This window comes from Pempheris klunzingeri, chromosome 2 (assembly GCF_042242105.1).
Source record: "Pempheris klunzingeri isolate RE-2024b chromosome 2, fPemKlu1.hap1, whole genome shotgun sequence".
Classification (NCBI taxonomy): Eukaryota; Metazoa; Chordata; class Actinopteri; order Acropomatiformes; family Pempheridae; genus Pempheris; species Pempheris klunzingeri.
Window position 1 is genome coordinate 19,648,025 of NC_092013.1, and position 11,682 is coordinate 19,659,706.

Genomic DNA, 11,682 nt, shown 5'->3' on the forward strand with positions numbered 1-11,682 from the left:
GTGGGCAAGATCTTTAATCTAAATACAAACAGAACTTGTTGTTGTGTTATTTGTGAACGACAGACACCAAAATTTCACTGAAATGTTCCTAATTTCACAATTTGTGCTTTGCTGTTAAAATGTGAAATTAGGCGAAAAACATTTTGCATAAACATAATTTAGTGTAGTTGTTTATTATTATAAACAATTATCGTGTCTAATTTAAGATAAAATGCAAAACAGAACCTTCGCTCTGAACCAGTGAGGCGACTTTCAGGCGGAACTAACTGTGTGCAGCTCTTATATCTGGTCGGAACACTTATTGGAAACACCGGAATCGCGCTCTCGACGGAGATTGCCGCAGATCATGCCTAAGTAAATTCAGACATTATCTCTCTTTTTTTATGCTCAATCTCTGATTTCAACCTTGAAACGAATGTAACTGTGGTTTATATTTGCCTGAAGTGACGAACGAGGGTAAAATGTACTTTGAGAATTAACCAAACAGTCCAGTTTGTTTCCAGGTCAACGCTGTTAGCTTTGTTTGGGCTGCGTCTATTTGCTGGACTCAACCTCGACGTGAACTCAGCTCACATTTACCGTCAAAAGACAATCAGACCAGCGTGTTATCAAACGATTTGAGCTGCTGCAGTACAGGAGAATCTCTGGGACTCCTCATAACGTCGCATCCGACGTGTTTATCGGGGAAAAGAGCAGATTTTACCGGTGGTGAACTGAGTTTTAACGCCGGTTTTCCCTCCAGGTGAAGACCGTGAGTGCGGCCACAGCTGCAGCGGTCGGCGCATCACAATAAAATAAGTAGCTGAGAAAGTGAAGCTGTTGTAGGAAATTGTTTGTAACGTGGATACAATGGATAACTTTTTCAACTCGTGAACAGTTTGGATCTGATACTGATATAAGTGTGCAGTTTGGGTGCAGGGCCGGATGTTTCTGTGCTTCTCTTAATCTCTCTGTTCTTAATGTTTGTACATCTCTCAGGTTTTACTGTGACTACTGTGATACCTACCTTACACATGATTCGGTAAGTTGTGATCGTCTGAACCAAATCACGTTGCTGAAAAACGAGAGAGGATCTTTGGTCTTTGTTGTTTCCTGCTCCTGTTAACCATCCACACATTGTGTCCTGTTTGTGCCCCAGCCATCAGTGAGGAAGACCCACTGCAGTGGCCGAAAACACAAAGAAAATGTGAAAGATTACTACCAGAAGTGGATGGAGGAGCAGGCTCAGAGCCTGATCGACAAAACAAGTAAGCAAGTTATTGTCTCAGTTATCTGGAAAACCTGTCTGGGTGATTGTAAGTGCGCTAAGAAGCTGCACGTGCTCATAGGTGAGAGTTTTCATAAACACTTAGCCGAGAGTAAAACGTGACGCGTGAAGTAACGGGGAGTCAAACCTGTTTAGAGTCTTGAATGAGGATTTAAAATGAGTCATCGCTTGAGGATGCAGCTCATATGTGCAGTTAGTGTAATTTAAAGATGAAAGAAACCCTAAGTAGCAGTAATATGTGGCTGCTCATCATTGATTTGGTTGCACAGTCAATCATTCACCCACTTTCTGTTCACATCTTCAATATTGTTTAATATAATATTTCACATCCTGGTTAGATATAGACAATAAACTCTGCGTTGGAGTAAAGCCTGTTACGTGTCCATCACAAGCCATGCTTATTCACATGTGTGGGATATCCAAGTCCTTTGCTTAAATAGTGCACTATGTACACCAGCTTACTTGGGCCCCCTCTGAGATTACAAACCGCTAATCCACGTAAGAGATGTAAAGCCAGTGCGAGGCTGCCGTGTACTACTGTCCAGCGTGGAGGAACGTGTTGCAAAGGAGCATTTGGTCTGTAAAACATCACAATGAGCACGCGAAGAGATGGCAGGCTACACTTCCCTGGACTGTTTTGTGTCTTTGTTTGCTTCGCTGGCAGTGCCGTCTTATCTGTAGCTTTCATTTAGCGCCCCAAACTCTTGTGAGTGAAACAGGCTTAGATTAATTCTCCAGCACAAAAAAAAAAAAAATCAGTGACATGATGAACATAAAAATATTTGCACGGTTCGTTTGTTTGTTAAACGTTTTGTCTTTTCTCCCAACAGCGGCTGCTTTTCAACAGGGGAAGATTCCTCCCACACCGTTCCCTGGTGGCCCTCCCCCAGGTTAGTCCATCGTCTCTCCGCTCAGCTCTGCTGTCACTTCATTAACCAACCAGAACACACACATTCGCTCTTGATAGTTGGATTTATACTCGGGGTGTCAGCATCTCATCTCATATCAAAGACCATTGAAATTAATTTCATTAGAATAAACTTAACAGCAAAAGCACAAAGCTTTACATTACTGCTGGAGTTCAACTACCAGCTAATTGAAGCTGATAAAACTACAGCACCACTGGAGATAATGGAAACCTACAGGGAAACACAGCCTGTGTCTTTCCTCACTCCTCTTTGTTATGGCATTTTACCACCCAACGTTACTGATGAGGTTTTGTGCTGGCTCTGCTAACACAAACATTCGGATTCTAGTCGGAGTGCGAATTAGCAGCATTTCTGTGATGAAAGAGGCCTTCAGGCACTTTGATGTGAGAGTTTCTAGGGAGCAGAGCTTCATATCGCGTGGAGCAGTGTTGTAAATGTGGACTCCTTTTGTTATCTAAACTGTTTTAAAGGATTTTGTCCACAATTTGATAGCTTTTACATAGAGATGCTCACACATTTTCTGTTCAGTCAAGAGTTGATGCACGTGGAGTCAACTGAAATGACTAAATAATTCACTCTGCTGTGTGTGGATCTGACGAGACTGATGCACTAATTGCGTCGTAACATCGATTAACGTTTGCTGCTTGTGATCCAGGTGGTCCTCCTCGCCCAGGCATGCTACCAACACCCCCTATGGGCGGTCCACCTATGATGCCCATGATGGGGCCTCCCCCACATGGGATGATGCCTGGTGGGCCTGGTAAGAAACCTTTTTCTTTGATAAAGCTTCACTCATTCCTAATTTGTGTGATGTATCAATTTAAAGTGCTTGCAGGATCTGAAACGCAACCAAAGAAAGAAGCCTTTTATTTCTCCATCACTTCGTATCAGGCGAGCGTGCAGCAGTTCAGGAAGCCGTCGGCAGCGGCCACATGCACAGAGCAGGATATTGGCCACACCGGGTTTCATCTGTTCTTATGCAGCTTTTCAACGCCACGTTATTCTGTTTCCTTTTGTCACAGATTAAGTAAACAGAATAATCCTGCTCACCTGATATGTCCCTTTTATCGGAAAAAACATTTTAAAAACAAGAGTAAACATTCAGTTGCCCCCTTTTCTAGAGTCCTAAGGTCTCTTATAATATATTTTTGTTTATATTATAATGTATTGTAGGTCTGAAACCATTAGTTCATCAATTGACCAGTAAAACGACATGAAAATTGTCAAGATTTTCAGTTTTATATAATCGTACATTAAATATCTTTGGATATAAGACTATTAATTTTTTCTGTGGTAAGTTGTGATGGACATATTTTTTTGACTATTTTCTAGCATTTTTCAGATCAAATTATCATAATAATTGATAATGAAAACAATCGTTAGTTGTCGCCCTAATATCCTGCAGGCTGAAGCCAATCAAATCTGAGTTTGCTCAGAGTCAGAAAACTAAAAGAAATCATCAAATAATTCCGTTTAATATGCGGTTTATTTAAAGAGTTTAATCCTAACCAGGCTATTCTACACGAGGTCTTGGGTTTAAAATGCACCGAAGTGGCTCTTTAAGTAAAGCTGTTGTCATGGCTCGCGTCCTAAAACTCTGCACCCCCTCACTGCCATATTTAGGAGGCATGCGGCCGCCGATGGGAGGACCCATGCAGATGATGCCAGGACCGCCACACATGATGCGTCACCCTCGGCCGATGATGATGCCAGTCAGGCCGGGCATGATGCGACCAGACAGATAAGAGCGAGTGGATTTTCTCCGTTCTTTATTGCCATGAACAGACTCTGTCTAGTGAGGACGCTCGGTTCAACACTCGGATTTATCAGTGCGACTTCTTCAGTTCTCAAACGTCCGGTCTGTTCAACCTCGCCCCTGATGTAATTATGTCATTTTTGTATAATTACTTTTATTTTCTTCTGGAATCGTAATATTTATTACTATTCACCTCCATTAGAATTAATTTCAGACCCCTGTTTTTAAAGACCTTTTTTAAAAAAACTGAACGTCCTCCCATGTGTTGGTGTCAGGATTGAATGATCTCGTCTCACTCTGACAAACTGTTCAGCACGCACATTTAAAGACCGTGTTTGACTTGACAATATTTGTTGCTCTATTTTTACTTTTTTTTTAGGTTTTACGTGTTTTGTTGTATTTCACTGCATTGCTTTGATAAATAAAACAGTGATTTCAAACCAGTTTGTTTTAAATCGTAGTCCCAACACATTGTTGTCAATTATTCTGGCTTATTATTATTATTATTATTATCATTATTATTATTATTATTCAGGTCAAAGCTCTGCGAACCAACCGTTTGAATCATGTGATGTCATAAAACATTGTGCACCAACAAGACTGATAGCAGGCTGAGTCGTCCCATCGGGTGCAGCAGAGCTAACTGACTGAGAGGGATGTCAATCACAGTCCAGAAAGGCAAACGGAGACGGAGCATTTCAGCATCTTTCACCTCGGTGTTTCTCTGGTGTGACCCGCAACTGGACGGGGTCAGGAGCATGTGTGTTCAAAACAAGGCTGCAGTTAAGGATCATTTTCATTACATTACCCAAATGTAAAACCCAAATATATTCAGTTCCTTGTCCTGCATGATGGAAAACGTTCTCACATTTTAGAGGCTAAAACCAACCAAAAATGTATCAAAAATATTTTGCCAGTTTTCTGTCAATCTCCTTAATTGTTGTAGCCGTAGCTCTAAAAAGTTTCACCTCCCAACATGCCAAAACATCACTTAAAAGAATTACGCGTTTGCTTTTTCTCCCCGATGAAGAAAAGAGCAGAATTGGAGCTGAATCCTGCTCGACCGCAAGCACAATCTGCATGAAGCCACCGTCCGCAGTCGTACCTGCCCTGCTTCCCAGAGCGTTTTTAATGCACTCAGCTTGAATCTTTGCTGCAATAATTGGCATCAAAGTTTTACATAATTCTTTTGTCATTTCAAAACATTCTTAAACATTGGGGGAACATTAGGCCCATTATGTTTGCCCGGCAAATGTAAAAAGATTCAAGTTGTCACATGAATTAAGTGCTTAAGAGAAGCGCTGTCGCTGGACAGCAGAAATCTCTGAACTCATCCCAGCCACCTGGGGTTCTCCTGAGTGAATTTGACATGTTCTTTCTGCCTGAAGGTGTGAACGTGTTTGTCGAGCTGTTAGCCCTGTGACAGGCCGCTGACCTGATCAGGGTGAACCCTGCGTCCTGCCCAGTGCATTCTGGGATAGGTTCCCGCCTTCCAGGGCCCCGAGTATTACGAGCAGATATGGAAAACAGACAGATGTTTAAAAGTGTTGTTTCACTAGACGAATGAGAACATTGACCCAGCACTCATTAGTTTGTTCAGTCAAGCACGTTTGAAGAATTAAACCTCTTACATAAGAATCTGTGGCTGCTAGTGAATCATTATCTCAGCTGACATTTGTGTCTACAACGCCGTGCAAGAATTCAGCACTCTCCCCTAGCTGGAGAGGAACTTCTGTGTCCTTTATCACAAACGTCTGTCTATAATTATGAAAATGCTTCAACAGATGGAGCTAGAGAGTCGCAATGCTTCACAATTAGAGCCGAGACACTGGAGTGATGTGCGATGACTGATCATGTGCTTCCATGGGCTGTTAAATTTCTTTGTATCTCACACTCCCACAAGATTTTTGTCAGGCTGTGTGGTTTAGGAAATTTCCAGGCCACATATAAAAAAGAAACAAATTTGTTGGGGGCAATAGCCATATGCTTCACGCTGTATTTGCCAATTTATATACTTGTAGACCGGAAAGGAAAGCACTGCAAAGGCAATCCGTACAGTTAGATTGCTGTGCACCACAGCAGATAATTTTTGGTAGCTGTCAGTCATGCATGTTGTAAATTGTAATCTTCAAAGAGACTTTGGTAGATTACATGCAATCTGATGGCCACTGTAAGGGACGGATTCCATTAAGTGTCCTATAAACATCCACTCCCCGCATCACCGAGACAGGAATAAAACCATGTTAATGCACATTTTATGCGTATGTCGAGCAAAGGCGGATGCCCGTGTGTCATCTGAAATCGGAAGAGTCTTTATGAATATTCAATCTGGCCATGAAGTGGAGCGTTGCCCTGAAGGAAATGAAGTGGAGTGGAGAAAAGTGCTTATGATTAGAGCTCAGGAGTTGAGGAAATAAGCCTTGATCATGATAAATATGTATTATAATAAATCCTAGAAGAATTACAGTCAGCTCCAAAGATATTTGGACAGTGACACAGTTTCCTTGTCATTTTGCCTTTGTACGAGCCAACAATGGGCTTGAAATAAAACAAGTAGTATTATATTAGTATCATATGTTGACTCTCAGCTTTCTTTTAAGGGTATTCACGGTATTATTGGATGAACCTTGCAGGACCTACTTTACTATTTTTAAACACAGATCTCACATTTTAAGCTACCAAAAGCAACTGAACCAAGTCACATAACAGTAAATAAAGGTGTCACATTTAATACAGATCCTTTGCAGTCAATGAGTGTCTGAAGTTTGCAGTGTCCTCTACTGCAGCTGTCTTATGTTCCCGCTATGTTTTGGGAGCTTTTTGTCCTGAAATGAGCCTCCAGCGAGTGTCGGATTCAGGTCAGGTGACCGTCTCGGCCCTTCAAGAGCACTGCACTTTTGGTCTTTTGTCTTTGCACCATCCGATTATCAGATTTGAGCAACACGGTCGAACCTGAGCCGATGGGACTGCTCTGCACACCTCTGAATTCACCCTGCTGCTTTTTCGTGTCATCAATAAATAGAAGGGAGCCAGTTCCACTTGTCGTCATATGTGCACATGCCATTACCTCCACCATGTTTTAAAGACGAGATGGTGGGACGGGATAATGGGCTGCTCCTTCTCTCCTCTTTCCTCCACTCTGGATGGGGTAATCTGCGTCTCATCAGTCCACAGGATGCTGCTCCAGAACTCTGCAGGTTTTTTGAGGTAATTCTTCGCTGTAATTGTAACCTGGCCTTTTGGTTCTTCGGTTTTTAGGTGGTTTTCCTCTTGTGGTAAACCCTCTGTGTTTATTCTGGTGAAGTCTTCTCCGTATCGTGGTTCCTGACACAGATATGCCTGCCTCTTGGAGAGTTGTCTTGATGTGGCTGACAGTTTAAAAGGGTTTTTTTTTCTTCACAAGGGAAAGGCTTCTTCTGTCATCCGCCGCAGTATTCTTCCGGGGTCTACCTGGCCGTTTCGTACCGCTCAGATCAGCTATGCTCTATATTTTGTTTTTAGAATGTATTAAACAGTTGATTTGGGCAAATCTAATATGTCTGCTGTTATCTGATAGTTCCGATTTTTCAGCCTCACAGATTGCAAATGAAAATGCCACACTTACAGCCACCTCTGGCCTTTTATTAGCTGATTGGTGCTTGAAATAGCAATGACATAACACACAGCTGTTCTAGCTAAAACTCTGCACTGAACACACATACTAATTGGTTTATTTCATGGCGTTTCACTACACTGCTAGAAACACTAATTTGTTCTTTATGTTTTTAATAAAGGAAGATCACAAAATGGCAACTCTACAAGTGGCCAGATGATCATCCATCCATTGTCTATAGTGTTTGTCCTTAAGGGTTGTTTGGGGGCTGGAGCCAATCCCAGCTGACTTTGGGCGAGAGGTGGCGCACACCCTGGACTGGTCACCAGTCCTAGAGGCAGACAACCACTCACACTCACACCTACAGGCAATCTAGAGTCACCAGTTAACCTGACCTGCATGTCTTTGGACTGTGGGAGGAAGCCGGAGTGCCCGGAGAAAACCAACGCAAGCAAAGTGAGTCAGACGTGGGAATTCTGACTCACTTTGCTGATTTGAATTGTTTTGTTCAGTTGTAATGTTCGCACTTACTGATTGTAGTTTGTTCACATCATTGTTCAAAAGCACTTTAAAACATGTATCAGCGAGTGCATCCCTGGCCATATGGCCCTCTGTTCTGTGCTGATTCAGACCTTCAGTGGTAGATTCAATCTGTCGCTACTTCAAGCTGACGTGCTGAGTTCAGCACAAAACTGCATTTTTACAAATAAAACAAGAGCCATATGCCCATATGTAAATACAAACAGCTATTGCTTGCTGTAATCTTTCCCCCTGCCCAAACTGGCCACTAAAAGATCCCCTTTTAACATGTTTGCAGTGGAAGCGATGGGGGACAAAGACCACACTCCTTGTTCTGTACAGTAAAGTGTATCTGAAGTTGATCCGAGGCTTCTGCAGCCTGAGTTAGACAAACAGAACGGATGTCTTTTTGTTACAAAATGTCCCTTTTGTGTTCATATCCTATCCTGTCCTCTTACTACCTCTGTGTCAGTACATACGTGGGCGCTTGACTATAGTTGAAGACAGGCAGTCAGTTCAGTTTAAAGATTCAGAGAAGGAAAAAAAAAGATGTATTCATGTGCTGAACACCTTTACATGGAATCAGTTAAAGGAATTAAAAATTGGTTAAATAGTCTCATTTAAAACTGTGTTGACTTTTGTTGCCTCAAACTTAATTTGACTTTTTCCTTTTTACAGTGCAGTCCACACTCACCTCTTTGATATTCCTGTCATACAAGTGGACGCAGGAATATGTCCCGAATATCAGCTGACAGGAGAGGCTCTCAGAAAGCTGTTCTCTGCAGGCCTCAGACCTGCCGGCACGAAGCAGAGGGGCTCAAGGAGAACTGCTGATTGATTAACTGTGTATACAAAACAGGTTTCACTGCGGCCGCCAGCCGGCTAGATCCACCAAGATCTGCCCAGATTTGCACACACTGAAGCGGTTCTCTAGTCATGATGGTGCATTTTCTTTTGCTCCGAGCACGTGGTTGGCGTTCTTGCCACTCGACAGCCCCGTTTGAATGGAAAGCAATAATCCCCCGACTGTCGATTCCTCTGAAGCCAATTGGCTCATAACTGCATAAAGACCAGGATGACTCTTGGGAGTGTGGTATGATTGCACATGGCTGCTGGGTGGGCTATTGAATCAGAGAGAAAGAAAGAAGCCTGCAAGGCAACAACTTTGTTAGACTCTTTCAATACCCCCCTGTCTCTCCTTTTCCCCCTCTTCTTTGTCTCTCCCTCCATCTCCATTCTACCGCCTCTCTTCTCCTCCCTCTCATCTCTCTCTGCTGCCTTGCTACCAACACTACTCTGTAATTTAATCCATTTAGTCATGGCTCCAGATCAATATCCATTTTCCTTGGCCTCAGGGAGAGCCGCTTGAATGTGCTTGTTTCAAACGGCGGTTGTGTTGGCCAGCAGGGGCTCCCATGGGCCTGCGGGCTGATACAGATGTAGTACAACACAGTATCTGAGAAAACAAAGCGAACACTGGATCTAATCTCTCTCTAAACTGCTGTAAAAAAAAAAAAAAAAAAAACGCCAGCTGCAGATGCTGGAATTTTAAGAACTTTTCATCGCGCTTTGCATCACGTAAAGTCAAAAGCTCTCTTTTTGATCACAGATGAATTATTCTCCTCCACGCAGATGTTGAAATGCAACGCCTGGCTGGTTAGCAAATGAATGACATCAAATTAGATTCAATTAAGGCTAATTTGATTAGTGGGCCTTGTAAGTGACCAGGAAGAAAGATGGAATTACTGTTTCCTCTCCCTCCAGGACTGATCTACTGTCGACACAGTGTAGCGCACTGGGAAGGCGGATAAAGAGGAGATAGCGTTACTCTGCTGCAGTGAAATGGTTCAATCAGCAACAGTCTGTGCATCCTCCCAAAGTGTCCTTGAGCAAGATAACAACTTGCCATGAGCTAAAAGTCTAAATGTGACTGTAAGAATTAGTCATTCGCTGCCACTGGGTGAACATTTTGAGCGCCCAGTAACATTGTTAGCTGCCCTGCTTCAGCATAAGCTGTCTTTAGCTCGCCCTGCGGCGGCCTGACACCGGCCAGCTGTACGCTCCGTGGACACTGACAGTGATTCTCCTTCACCTGCTCCACTGCATTGTGCATTGCTACGTTTTATAAATAGCCATGTTAAATATTCATCTGTCAGCATTTGCATCCAAAGTATTTCGCACTTCACAGCTGAGTTTCATAAAGTCAAAAGGATAGCCAAACAATTTACACAACTATTTACTGACATGATTAGAAACACTGGAGGGAAATAAGACGTAAAGAAACGGTTGCAGAAATGTCAAAGTGTGTGTATCAGCTCTCACTAAACCTTCACCCCACCTGTATGCTATTCACGCATTTTTGAGTTTGTGTCAACATTGTAATCGAGCTCAAAGGAGACAATTATTCAGCAACAGAATTAAGATAAATTAGATTTCTGTAAAAGATGTGGTCATAAATCTACATTACCAACTACTAATGACATAAATGTAATATTCAGTACGAGTATCATCGTGATAGAATTTAGTGATTTAGAATTAATAATAATGATAATAATAAAATAACACTTTACTGTTAATTCTTCTTAAGGACAATTCCAAATGTTGCTGATTGTTTCCCTGAAAGGATATGCATCATGTCCCTAAGGTAACTTGATCAACTCCAACAGTAAAAGGTCATTTGTAAAAGCTTGAAGTGGATGCAAATATACACAAACAGTGCTGATTGTTCTTATAATCTTTTAGTTTGTGTTTGTTTTCCCCAATTCTGAAAGTCTAAATTTGGAATATCTTGACTTGATGAATTTTTCATATAACCTCACCTCCAACTAAAGGACTTGAATTTTTTATCAGGGTCCTCATCACCTCAAACATATGGTTCTTATCCATACATGCATATAAAAGTAGTTGCAAATGTCTGCCTTTTAAGAGCGTCCCCGGCCCACAGCTGATACACCATCACAAAGATTATGATTTTATTATCACTTTGGTGGAAGTAAATCTTATTTTCTTGCTTTTTTTTTTGCCTGAAGACCATTCTGCTCCAGTGCTCATGTAATGTACAGTATGTATGCTTCTCTAAACACCCTCTTTGATATAACATGTTGTGATCCCTAGAAAGTCAAAAAGTAGATGAAAACAGCAACATACAATTTGCAGGAATTTTAAAACAGTGCTAAGAACCGAAGTAACCGAACTCTGGCTAGCTTCAGCTAACACTAAAATATTTGCCTATTGGAGAAATCTATTTTGACCAATTTGTTCAACTTTCAACATGAATATGATGTTTTAGTGTTTTATTTCACACAATTCACATAATTGAGGCAGTAGCTAAATTCCAAGTACATTTCTATTTCAGCTAATGTAGCCTAGCTGCATAATAACAATAATAATAATAAACTGCCACACGTCAGGTTTTGAATCTTCATGTGATGTGATTAAGCTACATTCATATCACATAACAGAAACACTATAGTGACTCTGATAAGTCAATTTATCGTACGATAAATTAATGTTATCACTTATCTCTTAATCGTTTCTCCTCCGATTCTGATAAATCAAGTTTTTTCTGTCAGTTTTTAATAGAGAAAGTGGTTTTGTTACCCATGAGCTTCATTGACCG

At 41.6% G+C, this 11,682-nt stretch overlaps 1 protein-coding gene across 1 annotated transcript; it reads left to right on the forward strand.

The window, feature by feature from the left end:
- The first annotated feature begins 263 nt into the window (after positions 1-263).
- Positions 264-4,359, forward strand: snrpc (small nuclear ribonucleoprotein polypeptide C). The gene is made up of 6 exons (XM_070847837.1): positions 264-354; positions 979-1,021; positions 1,139-1,247; positions 2,098-2,157; positions 2,852-2,956; positions 3,820-4,359. Exons 1-6 carry the CDS (start codon positions 347-349, stop codon positions 3,939-3,941), a joined length of 447 nt encoding a protein of 148 aa, XP_070703938.1. The 5' UTR covers positions 264-346; the 3' UTR covers positions 3,942-4,359.
- Positions 4,360-11,682: the final 7,323 nt, after the last annotated feature.

Bases quoted from the DNA above. Each gene is read 5' to 3' on its own strand.
- snrpc (XM_070847837.1), top strand. The intron at 1,022-1,138 runs GTAAGTTGTGAT...TTTGTGCCCCAG, and splicing joins CCTACCTTACACATGATTCG to CCATCAGTGAGGAAGACCCA. The intron at 1,248-2,097 runs GTAAGCAAGTTA...TTCTCCCAACAG, and splicing joins GAGCCTGATCGACAAAACAA to CGGCTGCTTTTCAACAGGGG.